This window comes from Nycticebus coucang, chromosome 10, assembly GCF_027406575.1.
Source record: "Nycticebus coucang isolate mNycCou1 chromosome 10, mNycCou1.pri, whole genome shotgun sequence".
Classification (NCBI taxonomy): Eukaryota; Metazoa; Chordata; class Mammalia; order Primates; family Lorisidae; genus Nycticebus; species Nycticebus coucang.
This window is the reverse complement of record NC_069789.1, coordinates 52,582,754-52,608,611: the sequence shown is the minus strand read 5'-3', so window position 1 is coordinate 52,608,611 and position 25,858 is coordinate 52,582,754. Positions and strand designations below refer to the sequence as shown.

At 47.8% G+C, this 25,858-nt stretch overlaps 1 protein-coding gene across 1 annotated transcript in view; it reads left to right on the top strand.

The window, feature by feature from the left end:
* Positions 1–2,019: 2,019 nt before the first annotated feature.
* CAMK1G (calcium/calmodulin dependent protein kinase IG) overlaps positions 2,020–25,858 on the top strand; it is a 28,763-nt gene continuing 4,924 nt past the window's right edge. The window contains exons 1-7 of the mRNA XM_053607872.1: positions 2,020–2,109; positions 12,622–12,745; positions 17,441–17,569; positions 20,399–20,473; positions 22,569–22,707; positions 23,339–23,462; positions 24,774–24,849. Of these exons, the coding sequence (XP_053463847.1) occupies positions 2,088–2,109; positions 12,622–12,745; positions 17,441–17,569; positions 20,399–20,473; positions 22,569–22,707; positions 23,339–23,462; positions 24,774–24,849 (689 nt within the window). The 5' untranslated portion in view covers positions 2,020–2,087. The remainder of the gene's footprint in view (positions 2,110–12,621; positions 12,746–17,440; positions 17,570–20,398; positions 20,474–22,568; positions 22,708–23,338; positions 23,463–24,773; positions 24,850–25,858) is intronic.

The following is a 25,858-nucleotide window of genomic DNA, read 5'->3' as shown; positions in this document are numbered from 1 at the left end:
CTATAGCTCAGCGGCTAGGGCACCAGCCACATATACCAGAGCTGGCAGGTTCAAATCCAGCCTGGGCCTGCCAAACAACAATGAAAACCACAACCAAAAAATAGCCAGGCACCGTAGCGGGCACCTATAGTCCCAGCTACTTGTAAGGCTGAGGCAAGAAAATCGCTTAAGCCCAAGAGTTGGAGGTTGCTGTGAGCTGTGATGCCACAGCACTCTACCGAGAGTGACATAGTGAGACTCTGTCTCAAAAAACAAACAAATAAATAAATATTCAGAGCATAATAAAGAGGTAATGATCATAGCCGATATTTACTAAGTGTTTCCCATCTACCAGCCACGGTTCTACACAACCTAAGGTCTGTCTCACTTCACCCTCATATTGTATGAAAGAAGTTCAGTAATTATCCCATTTTATAGATGGAAAAACTGAGGTACAGATAAGTTAAACTGCTTGCCGCTGGCCACACATCCAGTCAGTGAAAGATCCAGGAATCCACTCTAAAAGTCATCTCCAGAGCCACTTTTGACTATCCTGGGGCACCACCTCACCCAGGGATCAACTAGAGCCTATCTTCTCACAATGCTCCTGAGAGAGAGGATGGGGGCCTGAATTAAGACTGTAGAGGTGAAAATATAAGAAAGCAGCTTTTTCTTACTACCTTGTGTGTAAGGAAGAGGGAAATATATACATTCTGATTTGCCTGGATCCGTATAAAGAAACAGTGTAATAAAAGTGGCCACCTATAGACGGCAGTGTCGGTGCAAGGGGCAGAAAAGGAAGGGAAGAGAGAGTTACACCTCAGTGTATGTCTTTTAATACAGTTCTTTTTGGCGACTCATATATATGTGTTATGTTTTCAAAAACTAAGATGATATAAAATAAAGGCACAATTTAAAAGTTAATTCCAAGGAACAAGTGAAAGTGTGTAAGAGCTGATTGGATTTGGAAGACAATGAAACAGACAACAGACAAATCAGACACTGGGGTTTCTAACATGAGTGTTGGGAAAATGATAGCCCATTAACCTAAGTGGGAAGACAGGAGGAGAGTGTGTTTGGAGGTGGCTGTAACACATTCAGGATTGTCTGTAGATGACATGGACATGTAGGTGTCGAGGTTAGAATGACAACTCAGAGGGGGTGTTCATTTGGGGGGTTCTCATGAAGATGGTGACAGACCCCATGAATAGAGGTTAGCATTAAGGGGGAGTAGAGAAGGAGAACGCAGGAGGGCAGAAGACAGGTTTACGGAACCTATCCCACAGGGGCAGCCCCAGAGGAACTAAATTAGAGACCGTGACGTCCTGATCAAGGGGCAGAAGGGACAGATGAGTGTAAGGGGATGGGGGAGCGGAGAGCTTCCAGGGGAGGGGAATGATTTCCTGGAGTCTAATGGGTTAGGACGGAGTATAGGTTTTGGGATCAGGATGTTACGCTCCTGGAGGAAAGGAGAGAAGGCAGAGGTACTGGGTAGGATAGTCCAACCTGTAGGACATCGAAGGGCTTCTGTTCTGGTCTACATTTATAATCTCAACAAACTAAGTGGACACTGAGAGGTCCTCAGTCTCGCCTGCCAATCAAGTAGATATCCTGTCGTTTAGAGAGGTGTTGTAGACAACATACTCCAGCAACTGAGTGGTGAAAAGGGAAACTGAGGCAGATAGTCCTAGAAAGCCTCTGATATTCCCTATCACACATTCAGGCCACTGGAAATATACAATTTGATGTTTTTGGTGTTTTTTATTCTTCCTCTCTCTCCATCACACACATCAGTGCAAACATAATTACATGCCCACACGCACATGCGCACGCACACATACACACCAGGCATAAAAAGGCCCCTTCACACAAGCGTTGTTCTGGATTGGACTTGCTACTGCTCTCTGGGAGGGAGAGAAAGCAGAGCCGAGAAAAGGAAGGAGAGATGCCAGCCACCCTCGCTACTTTCCCTCCCCTTTAAGGCTGCCTGGTTACGGTCCTGGGAAAGAAAACTCCTGCATTCCTCCCCTTTAATTGGGTTTATTGTTAAAGCACTGGAGCAGCTAATCCTCACAGACCTGTAGGAGCTGGAGTGGGAGCCCAAGAGCATGATTCTTCCCGAGTCCCTGGGTAAGATGAGCCTGCTTCTTTCCTTGGTTATTAAGGGTTATATTGTTTAGTGGGAGGTACGCGGCACCTAGAAAGTGGATTTGAAGAGCCACTTTCTGGATGATTTGGGCATTTATTTCAGCCCCTGTTCCAGTTTTCCCTGACTCTTGTGGTATCAAGGGTAAGTTATAACTGCCTTAGAAAATAAGCGTGAACAGGGGTCCGGGGGTTGGGGGCTCTCACTGTTGGGCTGGCTCAGGTGGGAATCTTTTGCACTGTGGGCAGGGAAAAGGGAGCAAAATATCTTTATTTGCCCCCTCCTGCAATGCCTGCATTCTAGGGACAAGCCCCTGGGGCTTTGTGCCTAGAAGGGACCCCCATCTACCTGCGGGGTGTCAAGACCTCCAGCTCTCTTGCAGCCCTCCCGCCTGCTCAACCTTCATCTCTTAACCTCTCTGACCCTACCGTGCAGATAGGGTGATGCCCACTCTGCCTGCCGCTCTGGTTGGTGGGAGGTCTAGGAGACCTCTTTTTTGTGGACAAAAAAGAGATTTGTAAACAGCCTGTGGCTCTGCAAAACCAAAGAAGGAGGATCAGCCCCTCCTGGCAGGGTCTGGGGACAGGTTCCCGGCTTCCCATCCTGGCTGTGTTAAGATGCAGAACAGCTGCTATCACGGTCAGTCACAAGGCAGCGCCTTCACCTTCCCCAGGGGCGCGTCTCCCTCCCTCTGTCTTTAAACTTCCCTAGTTTAGTTCTCAGGTGAAGATGTTTAAAGGAGGTCTGGCTCCACCACCACCACCGCCCCCATCGGCATCGTGGCCCCTTCTCTCCACGTAACTTTGACGCACACACATTAACCCTCGGACTCCCAGAGGCAGCTGCCAGGGCTCGCACTGGTGTGGCTGCAGTGCTTGGCTGGCCAGCCTCTTGCTCTGGAGCCAGTCAGATAAATTGATCCTGAGGAAAATCTCTGAGAAGGGTCAGGAAAGTCAGGCAGGTTCTGTCTTGGGCAAGGAGATGATCTTTTATAGATCAGAGGCCAAAGGCAAAACTGGGCCCCTGTCTTTCCTTCTGACCCATGCTCAACCAGAAGCAAAGATGAGATCCCCATCTGAAACAGGCCATAACACAAAGTGCTTAGTAATACCTGAGATGAGCACCACCCTTTACAGTGTGTGTGCTGTTAATTAGCCATCTGTATGACAACCCCATCAGATGATGGGGCATGCATTACTATCCCCTGTGTAGATGAGCCCACTGAGGCTCAAAGAGATGACATTGGCATTCCTGGGGTTGCAAGGCTGGATACTAGTGGTACCCATCTGATGGCAGGAGCATTCGAACCCAGATTTTCAGATAAATTTAGCGACCTTTCCATAATGCTACAAATAGTTATGGGGGGGTGTGTATTTATACTAAGAGTACTCATTAGAATTATGGGGCAAAACTTTGGGGAAGAAGCTCAAGTTTAGAGTGAGAAAACATTTAAGCCAGAGCCGAGAGGCTCGGCCCCCAGGCTTGACGCTGAGAAATCTGAGTGTTCCAGGGACCTCGCCTTTCCCAGATCATCCGATCTGCATGTTCCAGGGAAACCAGTCAGGTGTTAGGATTGCATGCCAGCACTGCCAGGATAAAGATGGAAATGAGTGAAATCTCAGCAACGGCTTCCAGAAAAGAGGCAACAGGTTTTGTGGTACAGTGGCAAGGAGACTGGTGTTGCAATCTGACAGGTCAGGGCTCCCAGCCCAGCTCTATCGTTTATTACCTGTGGGATTTGGTGCATTTTTCCCTGAACATTTCTACCCATCAGTCCCTCAGCAATCAAATGGAGTTACCTTGAAAAGAGGCAGTGAGACATTGAACGATGGAGGTGATGGCACGCCAAGCGCCTAACCCAGTGTCCCCCTCAGGTGCTTAGTCCAGAGCACTGAATACTACAAGGCTGAGGGCAATAATGGCTGGAAGGGAGAGGAAAGTGCCTCTCCCTTCCCCCTCTAAGAGGAAAGTGCCTCCTTCACGCCCTCTCCCCCCTACACGTGCACATGGCCAGAAATAAATTGCCACACGAGTGCGAGTGCGTGCGAGTGACGGCGCCCAGCCTCAGCCTGCCGGAGCCTGGGCGTGAATGAGCTGCCGCATGAATGAGGGGGAGCGGCCGAGTCTGCAAATAGGCTGCGTGCCTGTGCCTGGCGCTACAACTGTGGGCTCGCAGCCACGGTCCGCGGCAAGGGGGCTGGGCTGAGTGGGAGTGGCTGCCAGCAAGAAAGCAAATTGGTGGGGCCAGGGGACCCTACGGACTCTACATAATTGTCCTCAGAGGGAGGGAAGGCTGGTAACTGCAAGCTTCTTGACACAGCCATCCTGAGTTCAGCCTGTCCTTCTGCACTCCCTCCCTGATAGAGACCCCCGCCCCCTCTCTGGGTGCCTGTCGAGGCGGCTGACACATTTAATAGTGACAAGCCCCACACCTGTACAACGGAGGCACCTTTCACCTGGGAGTTAGGCTGAAGGAGCACCCAGTCTGCATTACCCTTGAAAACTCCTTAGAAAGGTGCCCCAGTGAAGCCCGGAACATTGCCCATGGAGAAACCCGACGCAGACGTCGTTCCTTCTGGTGCTGCAACAGATCCTGGTTTCCTTGGTTGAGAACCAGATGAAGTAGTTGGCGTGCATTCATGGCCGCGGTGTATGAAAAACAATATATCTTTAAACACTGGAGAATCCCAGGGATTCAGGATGCTCACATTGTGAGAGGCTCACATTGTGGGACCAGCGGAGGGAACTGCAGCAGCGCCTTCTCCTGTCCGGGCCTCAGCGTTATTTCAGTTGTTACTTGCTTCCCTTCCTCTTTCCCCAGTGCTTGGCGTTTCCTTCATGTGCCTGTAATGTGGGCCCACTGCATGGTACTTTAAAAGGTTGCAAACTGCTTTCCCACCCATGGGTGCACTCGACCTCCAAAGGAGTGCTGAGAAATAGAACAGGGGTCATGATTCCCATTCAGCAGATAAGGAAACTGAGGCCAAATATGGTTAAGAGCATAGTAAGAATAAATAGCATACCCTACCCTCTCCAGTGGCCCTGCATGTTGACCTCTCAGCCGCCAAATGAAGCCCTGGAGAATGTTCCTCATATCCTGTCTGAGAAGCACATAGCAAACACATGAATTCTGGCTTGTCACTGCGGCAGGGGTGATTTGATTAAACTTAAATGTGTGTTTATATCCAAAATGAACTGCAAGCAGCAATTGAAAATCCTTCTTCCTCAGTCATTTTTGTGAACACAAATTGGCGTGCAGAGTTGGCCTTTGAAATGCAGGGTGGCAGAAGGGCTGGGAAATGGATTGGATGGTCTAAGGAGTCTATAGCCAGAAATTTCCAGGGGTCTTTGGCCCCAGGGCCTGGGCTTTAGGAAGCTGATGAGCCACTTGCAACCATAAATAGGAAATGAGTTCTGATAGTTACGAAGACTCAGTCATGTGCCTGGGACCCCACAAGGAGGGCAGCCCTGCAACTGATGGCAGTGTACTGCTGGAAATTTTCTATAATCCTCAAAAAAGGGGGAAGAATTACAAAGGATTAATAGTCTTCAGAGGGTTTAATAAGCAACTGTGGATCGTGAATCTCCAAGAAGGAGGCCAGAGGAGCAGCTAACAGAGAGTCTCACAGAGAGTGAGACTTGGACTAATAGTCTGAAAAGCAAACTTCAGGGAACCTTAGTCTAGTCCAGTCTCCTCTTTTCAGTAAGGAGAAAGATGGAAACTCAGAGACGTATAGTGACCTGCCTGGGGCTGCCCAGCTCCTGGGTGCCAAGCCAAGACTGCAGCCAGAGCCGGGGTTTTCTCTAAGGTGCCTCTCAACCTAGAGGATGAGGTACGTTCAGTGTGGGCCAGAGTCTGAGAAATTGTGGGTTCCAGGCCAAAAACTTCCCAGCTTAGCCTTTTGCCCCTTTATGAACAAGTACTCTCTGTATTTCTGTGATTCCATGTGCCCCAGCTGGAGGCAGAGAGCATATTCTTATTAAAGATGATCTGACTGATAACCTCTTTCCCAAGGCCCACGGCCTTTTTGAGTCAGGCTCCCAAGGAATAGAAAACCCAGGAAGCTGAGACTATAAAGCAGTAATAGGGCAGACTGGTTCCTCTAAGGCAGGCATCCTCAAACTTTTTAAACAGGGGGCCAATTCACTGTCCCTCAGACTGTTGGAGGGCTGGACTACAGTTTAAAAAAAAAAAAAAACTATGAACAAATTCCTATGCACACTGCACATATCTTATTTTGAAGTAAAATACAAAACGGGAACAAATACAATCACACCACCTCATGTGGCCCGCGGGCCGCAGTTTGAGGGCCACTGCTCTAAGGTCGGTCAACAAAAGAGCCGGGCAGGCTCTGGGAGGCTCTGAGCCTGCCCACTGTACCCCACAGTGATTCACGCCTCCTTGCTCAGAAGCCCGAAGTTTGCCAGCACTGGCAAAGGCAGGGTGGCTATCCCACAGGTAGGACTGAGAGCCTGCACCTGTGGGCTTCAGGCTGCAGAGAGGCTGCTGGAAGATTCTCTCCTTCCCTGCCTGCCTCCTCTGGTTTGTCCATGCCCAGTCTAAGGAGACTATTGTTGTTCCCACATCACACATACGTCAGATTGGGTTGCATGCCTTTGGATTACAACCTCATGCTCCCTAAACTCTGGGACATCTTCTTAGAAGGGTAACACTCTTAAGCTGTTAGCCCCACTGACTGATTTAATAAGCACCTCGAAGCAGGCCCTAAATGGCAGTGACTCAAATAGGAAACTTTTGATAGGGAGGCCACATGGGGCTGCAGGCAGGAGGGAGCATCTAGAGAGGGTCTAGGCAGTGTGGGGGCCTGAGGTGACCTGGCACTTTGAGGGTATTTACAGTGGTGAGGCGATCACTGCAAAAAGCCTCATCTGCCTGGGGCCAGTGCTCCTCCTGTGTCCAGATGGAGCCTGGGGAGGAGGAAGGATGGTAAAGTTCCATGGGAGAAGCATGTGCAGGACGTAGACCTCCTGGGCTCGTGGCCTGCACATCCCTGACCAGGACCTCATAAGTAGCCAGATGGCTGCTGCCAGGATCACACAGCCTGGCCCTAGAAGCTCATAGGGGCTGTACTCAGAGGCAGTGTACACCCAAGCCTGGATTGTCTGCCCTTTAGGAAGAACTTTCCCTTCTGTGGTCTCCTCCCCAGCTGCCTTCTCCCAAGAGGCCAAAAAGACCATCCAAAACTCACGACCAAGCACTGAGGAGGGGCCAGGCCCTGCAGTGGGCCCTAGGGAGTCAACGAGACAGAGGAAGTCTCTGTCGGTGGGGAGTTGCTTTCTAGTGAAGATGTTGACCTTGAACAAATCCGTGGGATGCTTTCAGATTGTTACATGTGCCACAGAAGAAAGTACCATTCACCTGAGAGTAACTTTGAGGGGGCAGTGTAGTGACTCCGGGGAGAATGGTCAGGAAAGGTCTCTCCCAGCTGCCAGGGAAGTTCTGCTGACTGAGACCTGAGCACAGACCCCACCCCAGGAATGTAGAGAAGAAGGTCCCACTGCTTCCCTTCTCAGGGCTCAGGTCTTCTTGCTGCAGGCTCCCCTGCTAAAGCCATGTAAAGTATGCATCCTCCAGCTCTTCCACATCCATCTGGAGTCTAAGTCCTCTGCAAAGCTTTCTCTGATCAACCCCCCTCCCAGGGTTCTCTTCCCCATTCCCTCCTTTAACAAACATTGACCTTCAGTGAGTGCCAGGCACTGTGGTAGGCACTGGGGATTCCAAGATGAGGGACCCGTGGTCCTTGTCCTTTAAGCAGGCTGCCCTCTGCATTTTTAGCTGTTTATTTATATACTTATGTTTGGTCTTTCTAATTTGATTGTAAGCACTTTCAAGACTAGGTTCATATCATAGAAATGTCTGTATGTAGTCCAAGGAGTATACAGGAGGCACTCAGTAAATGCATGTTGAATGAGTGGAGTGTGACCTCCACATGAATAAGGTCATTTTCTTTGCTGGGAGCCATTTTGTAGACTATTCTGGAAGGTCTTGCTCTATTGGGGAGTGAGGATCCTGGACCAGCTGTAAATCCAGACATCCAGGGTGTCTCCTGGGCCTTGATGTAAAATCAGCCCCAAATCCCAGAAAAATCTGTAGTGGCTGCTCCTGGGCTTTGCAACCCAATGGAAATTGTTGCCAGAAATAGAGAGAGAAGCAGGGAGTACTTTGGAAACAAATGAGAGCAATATTGGAGCTTCAAGCTTCTCAGAATTTGTTTTCTTTTCCTCTGAAAGGGCCTAGATTACAGAAGTCAGGAGAGGAGGGGGCGAGAAAAAAGCAGAATGCAGCAACAGAAAGAGCAGGCAACCCCTGCCAGAGCCCACTGTTTGGACCTCTAGCATACAGGGCCTGGGGGCCTTGAGGAGATTTCTCTGGGGTCCAGGAGGGGTGGCAAGGAAGCGCCTGGGGCGTAGGGGTTTCAGATCTGGGCCCCGAGTTTTCCACATTGCACTGAAGATGGAATTAAATTGTTAGGATTCTGTGTATGGGAGAAGGGGTGGGCGGGAAGATGTTTTCTTATAGCCTGGCTTCAGCTATGAATACTATGTTTTTAAAGCTATTTAGGAGAGATGGGGAAGAAGGAACAGTGAGTACAGATCTGCTAATGAGGTGGTAAAGCCTCCTGGAGAGCAGGAGTCATTCCACAGGGGCTCCAGAAGGGGGACTGGGGGATGCCCAGCTGGTGTCCCTGAGCTGGGAAGATGATGATGGCTCATGGTTGGCTCCTTACCTGGATAAGCAGCGTCTGCAGCCCTGTTGGTCTGCGGGACAGAGAGAGACAGAGAGAGACACGCAGACTAACTGTTGATTTTGCTCCTTTAAATACCCAACGTTTGCCCTCATCCCTTACATTTCTTTAAGATTTCCCAATGGCACTGTGTCTACATAGCAAGAAGCATTTCTGATGCTCCCTGGAGACCAGCTCAGCTAAATCAGACTCTTTAAACCTGAATAGATAGATTGATGTGCTATGAGGGGACAACTTCAGATTTAAAGTTCCCCCTTTCCCTTTTCTGCTGCCTGGTGGAGTGAGAGCTCCTATATTCTGATCCCAAGCACCCTGATAAGTGGACACTGCTAGATTTGGAGCTTAGAGCTACAGAATGGCCTCTGGCTAAGGAGATCCCCATGTCCTAATATTTCATCCTCCTCCCATAAATCTCTGCCAGTCAGGGGCCATTTGTCTCTGCTTTGCAGACTGTATCCTCCAAGTCAAGTGTCAGCCCACCATTGCAGGAGAGATCCTCTGTCCAATCCCTGAATTGTGGGGTCCCTCTGGGCTGCCACCCTGCCAAAAGGAGCAAATCAACAAAGTGGCCTGAAGACACAGCCCAAAGCCACCAGATGTACATGCAGCTGAAGCAGATGTTAAGGAATTCTAACATTTCTCACGAGAATTTTAAAAATCATAATAACCTCAACTTATGATGTAGCCGGTTTGCAAATGTATACACTATAATAAAATACACACAAAAAATGAAGCTTCTTTATTATTTATACACATCTTTCACAAACTCTTACTCCACTAGGCAGCAAAAAGGGAAATGGGGAACTTTACACTATTTGAATTTGTCCACTATAGCGTATCAATTTCTTTGGGTTTAAGGAGTCTCATTTAGTTGACCAACCCTGTCTCTTTCAGGAAAACACAGATTTGAGGTTGCCTTTCCTCCTGCTATATTTCAAGATGGCATTTTATCTTGTGAGACATTTACTTGACCTTGTAGGATGGGACAAGGGGGCCTCAGACTTATAAGGAAACTTGGCTTCCATAGTCCTCTGGATCTCACCAGAAGCTGCCTCATGACCTCCGAGATGCCTCTTGCTGATGGGGGTCATGCTGACATACACCACAAAAGGCCTGATCCCAGCTCTTTGCTTCTACCCAAGAAACTCTCTTCCTCCCAGACCCAGCTGGCTGGCTCTGTATCAACTCTACATCCCCTCATAGAGGCATGAGCAATAGTAAGCTGGTAAATGTTTAATGACAGGTCATAAGCAGAGGGGAGGTGGAGGGGGGAAGAAGCCTTGATGATAGCAGTTGCCACTTTCTATGGTGTAAATACTCTCACCATGGTTGATTTCGAACTACCAACATGAGATCACTAAACACAGGACTAGGAAGAGGTGTGCACAGTTGACTCATGAACTCGCACAAGAAGTCTTTGTTGCTCCCTCCCTGGCCCTAGGAGAACACCTGGAGTCCCTGCGGCTCATGTGGCACTGTCTCCGACTCCCCTCCTCCCACTAGGCCTTCTCGTGATTACTCACTGCCCTGTCGGATGCAGCTGCAGGCATAGCCCCTCCTAGGCTTACACTAGCAAGGTCCTGGGCAACCTACCTATCCATGTCACCATTACCGCCATTCCTTTACGGGTGCCATACTCCACGAGGGTGAATGCAAAGATGTGGAGATGTGTGCTCTAACAACTACCCCATTTATCTCCCCATCTCCTTCCTGTGATCCACTTGAACCCAAAGTTCCCATCTTTCCACCTCCTCTTCCCCTCTACCACGGGCCTCCCTTCTCTCACAGTTTTCTAATTCCCAGGTCTCTAAGCCTCATACTTCTGTCTTAATGGCAGGTTTCTCTCTATCCCATGGAACCTATTTTATGACATGAGTCCTCTAGGTGGCAATTACAAGAAATTAAATACATCAAAATGTCTCTAAAATATTATCTGTTACAACTGTTTATTACGTGTGGGGCAATGTTTCTGTGTGCACTATTTCATTTAACCCTCACTATATCACAAGGAGTTTTTGTCCCCAGTTTACAGATAAGAAAGCAGATTTAAAGAGGTTAAGAACTTGCCTAAAAACAATTTAGTAACTAGCAGAGGTAGGAATTGAGCTCAAGTGACCGCCATAACTCTGCTCTTCACCTACTGCTAAATTGTGGAGGCACAAACTTCCTTTTTGTTCTAAGCTTATTAGAAGACCCCATGGATTCCACCAGTACTTTTTTTAAGTGAGGAGGGAAAGGCATTGCTTCAGAGGGAGCCATTAGACACGCTTTTCCACTTCTCCGCCAGGACTAAGGATGTGGGGGAGTGGGTGCTGGTAGAAATGACATCTTACTCATTGCTGACCCTACCCCCACACCTGACCCTACCTCAGGACCATGTTTCTCTCTAGCATTCATGACTTCAGTGAGGGCACCCCCACCCTCAAAAGCTCCTGTCATAAATGTGGGAGTCATTTTGGCCTCCTCCTGCCCTGCCACACGGCATGTAACCTAGCACCGTAGAATATATCCCAGACCCACCATTCTCTCCCTCATTCCCACCATCACCTCTCTCTGTTTGTTTCCCATGCTTCAACCCTTGACCCTCCATCCCCTTCTGCTCGGATCAGCCAGAGTGAGCTCTTTAAAACAGCAGTGGTATAATTTAGCCCCTCTCCTACAAATCCTTCATGTCTTTCTTTCTGTCTCACTTAGAATAAAACCTGACGTCATCAACAGAGTCTACAAAGCCTTGGATGGTCTGCCCCCCCAGCTCCTCTCCCTGCCCACTTACCACCTCCCTCCCGCCAGGCTGAGCCCACTCCGTTCCAGCCACACTGTCCCTCCAGCGTCTGGAGCACCTCACGCTCTTTCCTCCCTTTGACCTTCGGTATTTTATGCCTTCTGCCAAGAAGCTCCTGCACACACTCTTTGCTAGGTTGGCTCCTTCACAAATTTCTGGTATCAGCTTAAATAGGACCTGCTCCAAAGGCCTTCCCTGGCCTTTATCAGAGAAGATCGTCCCTGTTCGTCTCTGACAAGCTCGGGTTTTGTTCTGTCATGGTCTTCCCCACATTTTGTGCACATGTGACTTTCCTTGCCCATGGCCTGTCTCCTCCAGACTTGCAGCCCATGAAAGCAACACCATCATCCATGTAACTTGCCTAATCACTAGTGTGTGCGCCTCCAGCTCTTGCACATCAGAGGTGCAAAATAAATAGTTGTTGACTGTCGAATGACCATTGTAACTCTAGAGCTTGTATATAAACTTAGGATGCAATTCAATTTAGATTTTAGTGAGTAACTATTTACCTAGCACTGTGCTAAATGTTGTGGGAGTTACAAAGAAAACACAACACTCATTTATTTAATGCTCATCCAATTTACCCATAACAGGTGGGAGAGAAGTGGGAGTGAGAACAATTGGGGGAGGTGGCAGGAGAAGCCTGGCTGACTCCATAGTCTAAAATAAACACCTTGGCTATTTTGCTTAGCTCAAACCCCCTCAAGGTAGATACCCCCACATCATCAAACATATGTGGGGTTGCCCTTCTGTGAGCATGCAGAACATGAAGTAATTTTTAAAAGCAAGTAACAAGATATTTTTGCCAAGTATCCAGGTTTTCCTCCTAATCCTTCCTTCTGGTCATTACATAAAGAATGTGAGCATTTTAGGTTCTTTTGCAACCTGTTTTTGTCTTGTTTGAGCAATCAGCTGAGCAGACCTTTTCTTCCTTCCCTCCAACGAAGCATCCCCAGAAGCTTCAACTCTGGAGGAGATGGGTCGAAAGGAAGAAGATGACTGCAGTTCTTCCTGGAAGAAACAGACCACCAACATCCGGAAAACCTTCATCTTCATGGAAGTGCTGGGATCGTAAGTCCTGGGGCTGCTGGTGTGGGTAAGCCAGGCTGCCTGCTATGGGGAGCTACAAGAGTTGTTCTCAGCTAGCTGCAACTGGTGAACAGGACTGAGGCCACTGTGACTTAATCTCATGGCTCTAAGGCAACCTCTATGGCACTAGGAACTGGTTTCATGAAAGATAATTTTTCCATAAAGAAGAACGGGGTGGGAGGGGGAAGACTCTAACAGGCGGCAGAGCTCAGGCGATGGTGTGAGCAGTGGAGAGCTGCTATAAATACAGATGAAGCTAAGCTTGCTCACCTGCCACTCACCTCCTGCTGGGTGGCCCAGTTCCTAAGAGGGCGGGGGATTGGGATTCGCAGCTCTAAGGGACTAAAGGAGAATTTTACAGACTGGTGCTGAAGAATAGTGAGTGGACTGGAATGGAGTTGGGGGGTTAAAACACTGGTGAGCCCTAAGGGAACACAGCCCCTTTACCCCAGGTTTTGCCACCTTTGTCGAGCTCTGTGAAAACTTGTGGGTTCTAGCCCTGCTCACACAAGAGTAGAGTTGGAGGACTTCTGGAGACTCATTGACCCTAGAACTTTACAGGGCTTCATTCCTCAACTTCTTCATTTTCTCCGCAGTGAATAGACCAAAGCCATCTTTTTCTACAGATGGAAAAAAAGGGGCTTCTGAGGGGCAGAGAGTGGATGGGTTGCACATGCCTGATTCAGTGGACCCCACCACACCCTCTCTCCTCTGTATTTAACCACTGTGGCTGTGCTGTCATCCAGACTCCTGCCAGCCTGCAGCGCGTCTGTGCCTGCCCCTTGACGATGATTACACGGCTGGCAGACCAGAGACAGCTTGTCTGGAGCTGAGTCTCCTCTTAGTCCTCCCTCTCCCCTGTGGGGGTACAGCCTCTGACGCAGGCTGGCAGCAGCTTTGGGCCACCGGCCCCCACCATCTCAGAACCCCAGCTGTTCAGCTAATTAGCCTGGGCTAATTGGGCCTGGGCAGTGAGGAGCAGTTAGTGGGCTGTCCATTCATGAAAGCTTTCTCTTTAGCCAGTTCTGCTCCACTCTGCCCCAGCAAGCTGGCAATCACCTCAGGCAACAATGGCTGCCCACACTCTCGCTATAGACAGAGAGGAGATCTCCGGGACCTCCTGGCACAGGCAGGTTGTAGGCCTGCACATGCAAGAGCATCCCTGCTGGTCATCAGACTGATGGCCTTCCATCCGGGGCCTTTGCCCAGACAGGTGGCTAGAGAGGGAGTTTTGGCAGGAGAGAGAGACAAGTCTCATGGGTGAATCAGAAATGATTTGCTAAGTATCTCAAAAATCCTCAAAAGAGGAAAGAAGTAACCCCAGGTTGACAAGAGCTTATTCACCTGTTAGACTTGTATTGTAGGACCGAGGAGACAGACACGGCTGCCTTCTCGGAGCCCAGTGAAATCTACTGCATCAGGGAAACCTAGAGGATCATCAGAATCACCTGGAGAGCTCGTCCCTCCATCCTTTAACAGTGAAAATGTTTAAAATAAGGAAAAGGTGAACTATTAGTACAATGAACACCAATATACCCACTACCTGAATTCAACAATTACTAGCATTTCATTATACAGTGTTTGTTTTACACACACACACACACACACATTTCACTGAGCTATTTGTAAATAAAGGCAAACATCACAACACTTCACCTCTGAATCCTCTATGTGCGTCTCCCAAGAGTAAAGGCATTTTGTAATATATCCTCAGTATCATTGTCACATTCCAGAAAATGAATAACAATTCCTCAATATCATTTTATCCTGGGTAATTTTTGAAAAATAGACTCCCATTCCCAAGCCTACTAAACTGGAATCTTGAGAGACAGGACCTAGCAGCCAGGGATCTGTATTATAAGTGTGTCTGGTGGTTCTAATGTATCAGCTCAGCAATGATTTATGGGGAGCAAGAGGACAAGACAGGGGACAAGCCTCAGAATCAGGGCTGAGCAAACAGTAAAGAGAAGGCACTCTGGGGTGCTCAGGAAGGAGACAGGTATCCGCAGGCTGCAGCTCCCACAGAGTGGGGTGCAGTGGAGACAGAAGCTATGGGGAAGAGCAGACTCCGCTGAATCAGGATTCACCAGCACTCCATGATGGGGTCTCTTCTCTGCTCCTCAGCTCTTCTGGAATGGTGTTCCAGGAAGAACAGGCCTTTGTTAAACCTGTCCAGACACCACCCACCATTCCAGGGCCTGTGCAATGAAAGTCCATAGCAGGGGCTGAGTCACCCACATCCCAGGCCTCCTCCAGTCACTGCCCAGGAAGAGAGGTTTCCCCTTGGTGCCCTCCTGCCTCCTCCACCATCATGCTCTCAGCAAGAATAGACAGCTCTTTAGAGCAGGAAATGCAACCAAGTCCTATTGCAGCAAATTTTCTGGCTCTGAAGGCCTGTTGTGGCCGCAAAATTAATTCTCTATCCCCCCCACCCTGGAAGATGCCACAATTAAGCCCTCTGGTCCCCATCCCCTGCCCCTGTGACACACACTTCAACAAACACACACTATATGACCAAAGCAGCTCGAGGCAGAACAATCACAGCATTTTAAATTGCCGTGACATTGCACGACTCTAGGGAACCCATTTATGTACAGGGCAGTGCGTGTGATACCTCCCCGGGGGCAAACCAAAGGCCATAATTGGATTCCATTTCACAAGAGGACACAGAGTGGCTATCAGCTTTGAAATCAGGGAACCATCCGTGTGTGGTTCCAAAGATATAGGTAAAAGGAAGAGCTCCAGAGATGGATCCTTGTACGTCACAGTGCAAAAAGACCTAGTGCCCATCCCCATTCATCTCCATCATCCCTGCATCACCCTGCACACCTCATCTCTACCTGCTATGCCACACGTCCAGGCTTTTCTCATGCTTCCTCCCACCCCCACCTGAAACATGATTTCTAACTCTTTTTTTTTTTAAACTGGGCTAACTTATCATTTATTCCTTAAAACTGCGCTGAATGTGTTCTTAGGAGGCTATGTATAATATCCCCTCAGCTATCCTAAGTAGTCACTTTATACCAATTAGGAAGACAGGCCCTTTTTTCTAGCTGCCTGTCTGCTGGTGGGTGGGGAGGGAGAAGTGTAATAATTACCATATGAACACGTACAGTAGCTCAAGGTGAATGGCATCTATCTGCTGCAGTCATGCGGTTCACAACCTACCCAACCTTAGCAGAGGCCCTGTCTTCGGTGCCCGTTTTCTGTAGTCTCATAATACATCATTCTTATCTGCCTGTGTCGGTCTCACACACTGGACTCTAAGTTAGACCAATACTAATCTCAGTAAGTGACACAGAAATTCCATTAGTTCAATAAGCATTCATTGAATGACTGATAGCATTTTTCAAATCAAATGCTAATTGCTTATTTGTCTGCGTTCCTCAATAGTTTGTAGGCTCTTCAAGAACAGAAATACTTACCATTTTATTTCCAGTGTCTGAGGCTCACTAGTGCTCAATAAATCTTGGTTGAAGGGGTGAATAAATGCATGGATAAATAAGAGCAAGCTTGGAAGGCTCTGATTAACTCTGTTCCTGGTGCAGCTGGGGGAAACAGAAAACACCAAGTATTTTCTAATGCAGATTTTAACATCCTTACAAAAGCTTGACTGCTTTTGGGATTTCATTCTAGAATACCCAGATGGCAAGAGAGAGGATGGCTCAGCTGTTTCTCATTTAGATTCTATCTCCTTTTGTACTACTAGGTGCTCTCTGTAATGGCCTTCAAATGATAATGATGATGATAATAATAGTATCTAACACATATGGTTGTAATAGATGTCAAACACTTTGCATATGTTAACTCGTTTAATCTTCTGAACATTATGAATCAGACTATCAGTACTCCCACTTTTAAGATGAGGAAACAGCACCGAAAAAGGCACCTTCTTCCTAATATATATACAAAGCAGACTACTTAGGATAGTAGGACTTCTTAGGATGTTAAGTGACTTGTTAGCCTAAAAGCTGAGATTCTGACATGGGCAAACAGACTTTAACATCCACCCCTCGCTTAACTTCTGTTCTGATGGCCTTGTCTCCAGAGGACCCTCTTCAAACCAAGAAATTGCAATTTGGACTCCTATCCTGTGTTCCCATTGAGTTTCATTTGCTCTGTCTTCAGAGCCTGCCTCAGAGACTACTGGGCTTGGTCTTTGCTCTTTGCAGGTCCTAATGATAAGTGAGAGGATGTTCAGCAATCTTGTCCTCTGATAATTGGTCCAGGATGATTATCACCACCCAAAACTGATACAGGAGTCTTTTCTCTCTCACTGCATCTGAGCCCTGTCCCCAGCACTACCTCTGAACAACCGCTCCAGCTTGCCACCCTATGCCATGTCACAAGTGACGTGGATTGACTCTCCAGTGGCCTCTCTTGAATGGCCTTGCCAAGCAGAAAAAATCTCTCCACAGCCGAACCAGAGTCTCTGGGAATTGTCTCCAACTGACAAAATCAGTAGAGAGCAACTGTATAGTTCCTAACTCTGTAGTGGAGGAGAGAGAGCACTGGCATGTCAGAGAGTCCCAGCCATCAACCCTGCCCAGCAGGGCCATGTGACAATGGAGAGTAATCATCAGCCACACTTTCTTTCATCTTTCATCTTTCTGGCTTTGGCTTTGGCTTTGCCTCTAGCCATCCAGTACTAAGTTTCATCTCCTGGTGTCTTCTCAGAGGAGCTTTTTCAGAAGTTTTCCTGGTGAAGCAAAGGATGACTGGGAAGCTCTTCGCCCTGAAGTGCATCAAGAAGTCACCTGCCTTCCGAGACAGCAGCCTGGAGAACGAGATCGCCGTGCTGAAAATGTGAGTGGGTCCTAGGGCCACCAATGTTATGTGAGATCATAACATTTCATTCGCAAATTATCAGACTGGGGCTGGATCTTCACAACCAAAGGCACTGTTCCCTCTGATTGATCGATGGGTCAATTTGTCAACCAGTTAAGTTTAGTCAGACAGCTGCTGTCCTGGCTGACTTTGTGGGGGAGGGGGCAGAGGGAAGTGGCTGTTGACAGCAAATTGACCAGCGAACCCACTGGCTGGTCATACCCAGCTGCCAAACAGAGCTGGTTTGTGCACAGAGCGTAATTAGCTCAAAGGAACAAGAATCAATTAAGGACCAACATCAGAAAGAATCAATAATTAAGAAGGTAGTATAAAATTTGGAAATTAGCCTCAATTTATTCCAAAGCAAATGTAGATTCAGCATCCCACTACACTAACAGATCATCAAATGTTTACAGCAAGACTCTCTCAGCAAGCCTTTGTGAAACCCCTGTGGTGTACCAAGAGGGTGTTAAGCACAGGAACTCAGGGCCAGGACCAGAAGGATGAGGAGAAAAAAATTCCTCACCCTCAGGAGTTCACATTTTCCAGGTGGAGACAAAGATGCCCTTAACAAGCTCTAATCCCATCAGATGTGAGTCACACTAGTGAGTCAAAACTAGATGGAATTCAGAGGAGACAGGGATTCATTACACGTGTGTTTTTATTAGCATGGGTTATTATGTACATTTTCAAAGAGGAAGGACTTTGGTGGATGAGTAGAATTTTGTGGGACAAGAAGGTCAGGGCAGAAAGGAAATTGAGGCCGAGAGCAGAATAAGCTTTAACATAGAATCATGGAAGTGCAAGGCTGTTAGGTAAGAGCAAGTCCTGGAAGCCCCCAGACTTAAAGCAAGTGGCATCAAGGGACAGAAACTGAAACTCAAATTATGAAGTGGGACCAGAGTTTCAAGGATGTTAGATGTCGTCATAAAGAATATTGGCTTTACTCTGCGGGCGAGAGATGTCATCAAAGGATTTTAAGTGAGGAGTCACATGGGTCAGATTGGTAGTTTGGAGCCATCTCTCTTAAGCATTGGTGAATGGATCAGAGGATAGCAGAGACTAGAGACTAGAGAACAGGAGGCCAATTACAGGACTTTCATGGTAACCTGGGCAGGAGATGAGAATGCAAGCAAAGGTAGTGGCGAGACCATATGTGGACAAAGGGCTAGAAGCAAGAGATGTTTCAAAGAGGGAAGAAATTGGGTTTGGTAAAAGTGTAAAAGACAAAAGCACTAAAAGTGATACTGAGATTGATCAATTAATATCAATTTCTTGAGATAGAGAACAAAATAGATGTGCAGGCGAGGAGGAAATAGAAAGACATGGGTTGGAAGATATTGGATATAGGTGTCCACGTACATGGGGTGTCCAGTCAGATGCTGAAGACATAGGTCTGGGCTCTTGGGAGATGAGGGCAGAGAGACTGAGAGCAAGGACCATGTGGTCTTTCTTATCATTGTGTCATATCAATAGCATAAGTGTTCAATAAACTCTGTGCAGTGAGTGAAAAATCTATAAATTAATGTTAGCATTATCAGCTTATGAGCATAGTTGAATCACCAAGCAACCACTAAGTTCTTAAGCCATGGGCTGCACAGCCATGAGTGAACTTCCTAGAGACTTGCCTCCTCTCAGGCATGCATAGAATGGCTGCCCTGCAAGCCACGCCTCCCAGTTATTACAATTATTCTGCTTCCCTCAATCTCTGAGTAATCCCGGAGCAGGGTAATAATCTAGGGCCAGGTTTCTCCACCACGATGCTACTAATGCCTTAGAGCACATGATCATTTGTTGTGTTGGGGGCTGTCCTGTGTATTATTGGACAACACTTCTGCCTCTACCCACTAGATGCCAGTAGTACCTTCAGCTGCCCCACTTGTGATGACCCAAAATGTCTCTAGGTATTGCCAAATGTTTTCTGGTGTCAAAATAGCCCCGAGTCACCAATCTAATGCATCCTGCAGAACTGACCCCCAAACTAAGCATCTACCTTACTTGTTACAATGTCCTGGGACAATGATTTCTGAACACTTCCTCCATGGCTACTCAAGAGGAGGCTCAGCTCACCTAAATCCTTCCGGCTGTGTACAGGTGAGCATCCTTAATCTGAAAATCAAAAATTCAAAATGCTCCACAATCTGGAACTTGTTTAGCACTGACACGATACCACGAGAGGAAAATTCCACACCTTACCTCATATGACAGGTCACAGTGAAAATGCAGTCAAAACTTTATTTCAGGCGTACAATTATTAAAAGTATTGTATAAAATTACCTTCAGCCTACATGTATAAGGTATTTGTGAAACACAAATGGATTTCATGTGTAGACTTGGGTCTCATGCCCAAGATATCTCATTATGTATATACAAGTATCCCAAAATCCAAAAACATCCTAAATCTGCAACTCTTCTGTCCCAAGCATTTCAGATAAGGGATACTAACCTGTACTTTCTTCATGTGAGATTTCAAAAGAAATCCTGGATACCCATTTTATTGAATAATCTAGTATTAAGTAATCCCTTTGCCTTTCTGTTCTTTTCACTCTCTTTGGTAAAATTTAAAGAGATTCCTGTTCCCTAAAGGAAGACTGATCAACTATGCATTCAGTAAGTGTAGATTGTATACCACCCTGGGAATCTTTTCTCTGGATCACTTTGTGACAGCCTACTTATTATGACGGCTTCACAAGGACCCAGGCTTGGGTCCATCAAAAGCCTCCAACAGAAACTTCTGGACTGGGTCTCCATTGTTTGTCTGGACTACCTGAATCATGCCCCCCTTACTATACGCTTAATTCTTCCCAGGATCAAGCATGAAAACATTGTGACCCTGGAGGACATCTACGAAAGTGCCACTCACTATTACCTGGTCATGCAGCTGTAAGTGAAAGGCAACCCCGCTTCCTCCACAGAGTTCTGGGGGGGTGGGCCAGGGGAGATCGGTCAGTGCTGAGGGAAGGAAAGTGAGTCAAAGACACAGTCAAGAATTAGTTCAGGAGACTCTGAAATGCTAAGAGCTCTCTTAGGCTCAGTATGCCTCTGGGAGGGGGGATGTTCTGTGTGGGCCAAGGGCCTTAGCAGTGTTAGAATATTTCCTACCAGTTAGCAAATAGCTGTACCTCCAACCCTTCCATGCTTCTCTGCTGTCCCACCCCTCCCCTGGAACATTCTGGACCTCTCACAACCTGGCAAGCAAAGGTAGAAATGCCGGGCATAGCAGAGAGCCACCAGAATCCGTTTTTGGCTCTACATCTTGTCCATTTTGACCAGTACAGCTCAATTAAACTGGACAGGAAATGTTTTAACATCACCCCAAAATAAAATTGCTGTAAAAGTGGAAACCACATGTAGATAGATTGCGATACAAAGAAAGACTTTTCAAAAGAGAGCTACCCAAAGTTAAAAATAGGCTGTGATAGTGTGTCCATCCGTAGGAAAGAAATGTTGCTTCCTTAGTGAGGTTTCCCAGTTGTTCTCATTTCCTAATAAGAATTCTGCCTGGCGGTGACTGCTGTAGAAGTTAATTGGTGTTCCGGAGAGCTCACCCTTGACCTCAAAGACATGTGTATTTATAAAGTACAAACACACACATACACACACACACACACACACACACACACCCCTCTGCAATCACAGCATGGCTGAGCACAATATAGTTTTTTACTGATGGGATGTTTCATCAGAATCGTTAATGAGATAACTCAGGCCTAAGCAGCTGATTAACTATTGGGCTTACCCAAGGCTCAGTGACAAGTGGTAGCAGACAGTCAAGGGAATAAGTTGGGAAGGGCCCAGAGCCACACTAACAAGTGAGCAGGGGCCAGATGGGCCAATCCAACAGAATTAGCACATGGTCACTCAGAAGGCTAAGGGGAGCAAGGAGGCGGGCAGGTTGAGATGCCTCTGAGGAGCCACCAAGCCTCCAGGACCCAGGCTGCTCAGGATCAGGCATTCATAACTATGTAAAAGAGCATCTTTTCTGTGGGCCTCCAGCTCCTATAGCAGAATCCTAAGGCAGGACAATGTGTATTCTGATTGAAGAAGTTTTATTTCTTCATCACTACATGGTGTTATCAGGCATGCATGGCCACATCTACTATCACAGGACAGGGAGAGGGGGGCAAGGATAGTGAGAATACTAGGACCCCTGGGTCAAGGTTGAAATAGTTGGGGGGTGTTTATCCTGGAGAAGAGAAGGGCTCAGGAGAGCATTGCACTGTCTTTGCATACTCAGAGTCATATGAATGCATGTTATTCTTTGAGGTCCCTGTAGGTATAATTGGTATCTGCTAGTAGAAACTATAGGGTATCAGGTTTCAACATAATATGTAGAAATATTTAGAAGAAGCCAAAAGACACAAACACTCTGTCTTAGGAGGTAATGAGTTCTATGACACTTAGTACTCTCCAGTACTGACTAGAAAACTTCTAGGCAAAAATAGCATAGACGGTATTCAAGAAATGGGGGCTGGACTTTAAGCTTCCCTGAATTCTGAGATACTTTACCATCTGAGTCTCAAAATACCCCCTACAACCCTACCCATAATTCCAGTTTTAGGTAGCTCAATTTTCAAAAGAAATCCAGATATAAGTAAAATTAGTCTCATTTGCACACTTTTTCTTTCCTACTTTGCCTGATTTTGGTGTGACCTCTTTCTTTGATCATAGCTTCCTGGGTTCTAGGACAGGAGAGAAGGCAGCTAAGACTTATGTCCACACTAAGGGATTGTTGGCTTCGTGTATAACCCCAACCAAGGGCATTTGTATCTTAAAGGAAGTTTCCAAAGAGAAGCCAAGGCTCAGCCCAAAGAAATGACCCCCTGGTGATATCACCCAGGTGCCCAGAGGAGGTATTCTCCAATCACAGATCATGGACACCTGCCTGTCCCATCACAGCTATGTCTCCCATGGCTACAGAGCAAGCACTTTGACCTGAATGAGAACTGAATTTCTTCTTTTGCCCCTGTGCCCACAGTGTCTCTGGTGGGGAGCTCTTTGACCGGATCCTAGAGCGGGGTGTCTACACAGAGAAGGACGCCAGTGTGGTGATCCAGCAGGTGTTGTCAGCAGTGAAATACCTCCATGAGAATGGTATCGTCCACAGAGACTTAAAGGTGCCAAAGCAGGAGTCCTTGGGGGGAAATAGACATGATCCTTAAGGAAGCTGCATGGGTCATAGGATATCTAAGTTCTGTAGAGCAAGAGGCTCAGAATGGTTGGCTCCCAAGATCCCATCTGCTCTCGGATTCCTTTAACAAACTTTGAATGGCTGAACAATCGTTGTTAATTTGCCCCTCAGTCTTGTCTAAACATTTCACTATGTCTTACCCTATCTGGATACCAGAACGATCCACCTGTCTTGAACTTAGCCACAATCAAAATCAAACGCAACAAAATACTTACTGAAGGTCTGCATTGCACTAGGCATTGCACTGGACTTTGGAGATATTAGAGGCACTTAACCAAGGCTTAGTTCCCTCAAAAATCAAAGGTTCCTGGGATATTTGGGAGTAAAGAAAGGGAGAGGTCAGGATATTAATACCTGTAAGGCTGAGCAAAGTCAGAGGCATAGCATGAAGCAGAATACTGGGGTACAGAGATGAGGGTACAGGGAGGAGGCAGGAGAAAACCAAGGAGAAAAATGGGCTGGCCTTGAAGTCAGGAGCCCAGGGCTCACTTTCCTAAGAAATTATATATTAAGGAGAAGGAAAGAGATATACTCATGATGTTTCTCTTTTTCTATAGCCTGAAAACCTGTTGTACCTTACCCCTGATGAGAATTCTAAGATCATGATCACAGACTTTGGTCTGTCCAAGATGGAACAGAATGGTGTCATGTCCACTGCCTGTGGGACCCCAGGCTACGTGGGTGAGTCTGGAAACAGGAGGGAGGTTGAGCAATTGGCTGTGTTCAACCACATGGATATTACTTATGGGGTGATTGTTGAGGAGACAGGGGCTATCCCTGGTAGAGGACCAGCCAATCCATTCATCTCCGGGACTATCCTTACTACTGTCAAAGCCTACAGCATACCCCAGCCTTTCCCACAGCCCCTGCCTACATCCTGGCTCTCACCCCTACAAGCAGACTTTTGGCCTCTGCCTTTCCAGCCGGACCAGAGGCAGAGACAGGATCACAAACCCAGAGATCAGAGCTGATGGGTTGAACACAGACCTCTCACCTCTCTCCCACTCTGGAGGAGACATCAACTCCCTAACTGTTGGGAGCCTGAAACCACAGGCTATTGGGTCTGCGCCTGAGGGACCCAGATATGGGTCCCTAAATGTACCCCAAGGTGGAGCCTTCTGTTTGAATAGCCCTATAAGATTCCAGGCCCCCAGAAAAGTAAGAGCAGGCAGGGTGCCTGGAGAGAGTATTTCTAGGATCCATGGAAGAGAAGGCTGAAACTCAGCACATCTACTCCCGCCCTTCCTCTTAGCCAATTGCCACCTGTTTGGGGTTGGAGATTGGGAAGCAGAGCCCTGACTCAAGAGAGGGGATCTACTCTTTCCTACAAAGGGAGATTGTTCACTCACGAGCTGATTTTGAGTCTATCAGTACAAAGCCCTGGGATCTGGGATAAGCATAAATGGCAGCTCTCTGCTGCCCTTGGGGCACCCACCCAGAGGAGAACATGCTCATGCCCTCCCGGAGCTCTCAGTCTGAAGGTGAAGATTGAGCTCTTGCCCTCAGAAGGTACTCAGAGCCTGATGGAAGAGTTACTGTCCAGCCTCTGAGAGCTCCTTACCTGGTGGGGGTACTGTAGCCTCTGCCTTCCAGGAGTTCCAGTCTAGTGGGAGAGAGAACTGAAGACCTCGTCACTTGAGGGAGAGGCTCAGCCCTTGCTCTGGGGATCCCCTGCCTGAGTGGGGAGACACAGGTCCTGATGTCAGAGAGTGGTCAGTCGGATGGGAAGACATAGCCTTAGAGACTCTCAGGCTGATGGGACAGTCACAGACCCTATCCAGAGACAGCTCCCAGTCTAAGGGAGAATCAGTCTCTCTTTGCAGGAAGATTTAGTCTTTCAGGAACAGACACAGCCCCCATCCTTGGAGTTTTCAGGCTCGTAGAAACACCACCATCCCCTGGTCTTCCCTATGCCTCTCCCCAACCTTCATCCCTCTCCCCAAAGCCCCCTCCTCTTGCCCCAGCCCTGACTCTGCCCTTGGTGTGCTGCAGCTCCGGAAGTGCTGGCCCAGAAGCCCTACAGCAAGGCCGTGGACTGCTGGTCCATTGGTGTCATCACCTACATACTGTGAGTAGATGTGAGAATTGGCTCAGCTCCTAGGAAATCCAGAGTCCATTCACCCCTTCTCCTCCCCTTTGCTATCTCAACACCTGCACCATAGCATGCACACACAGGTGCGCACACACATGTGCATAAACACACATGCGCACCACTCCAAAACTTCCTCTGTCTTGACCAAGTTATAAAAACCGAGCCCAGCATGACCCCAGCACTTGCCACGCACCCGTCCCCTCTCCTGCATCCCGCCCCTACCATCTGTCAGTGAATGCAGGAGTTCCCGTCTGTAGAATGAACAGTGAAAAAAGAGACAGGCCCAGCCAGGCTTGGAAGTCAAGTAGACCCATTGCTCCTATATCTCACCTTTCTCTCCCCAGGCAGAATGGTGGCCTGAAGCTGGTCAGGGCCTCTCTGGGCCACTCTTTTGCTCTCCTAGGTTATCCCTCTCCTGACCTGCTCATCACCTGCTCTCCACCATTTCTCTCCCCTACAGCAAACTTGCCCTTAGGAAAATAACCTGCCAAGAGATGTTTGCTCCTTAGTGTGAATTCAGTTCTCTCTTCCCTAAGTTTACGTTGAACAATTACTCTCACTCATTCATTTACTCCTCACGTATTCACTGACTACTCTGCGTCAATCCCTGGGGTAGGTGCTCAAGAATAGAGCAGTGAACAGAACAGTCTAAATAAATCCCTCGTGAAACTTACATTCAACTGGGCATTCTACCAACCTTCTTAAATCTATTTTATACAGCACGCCAGAGTCAGGGGGAGTACAGGGAAGGTGGTGGCAAGGGTCTGGGGGAATAACATACAAAGGGGCCAGCCAGGGATGCTTGTTGCAAGCCCTGGAGCCTGCATACATGCTTTACGGGCCCTGCACCATTTCTGAATCAGAGGCAGACCCATGTCCTGGTCACACCACTGGTCTGGGATCCCCCTTGCTGTATGCACAATGGGGGTTTTGGGGGAGAGGGAGGCTGGACAGGGCTGCTCAGCGGTGCCCCTTTCTCCTGTCC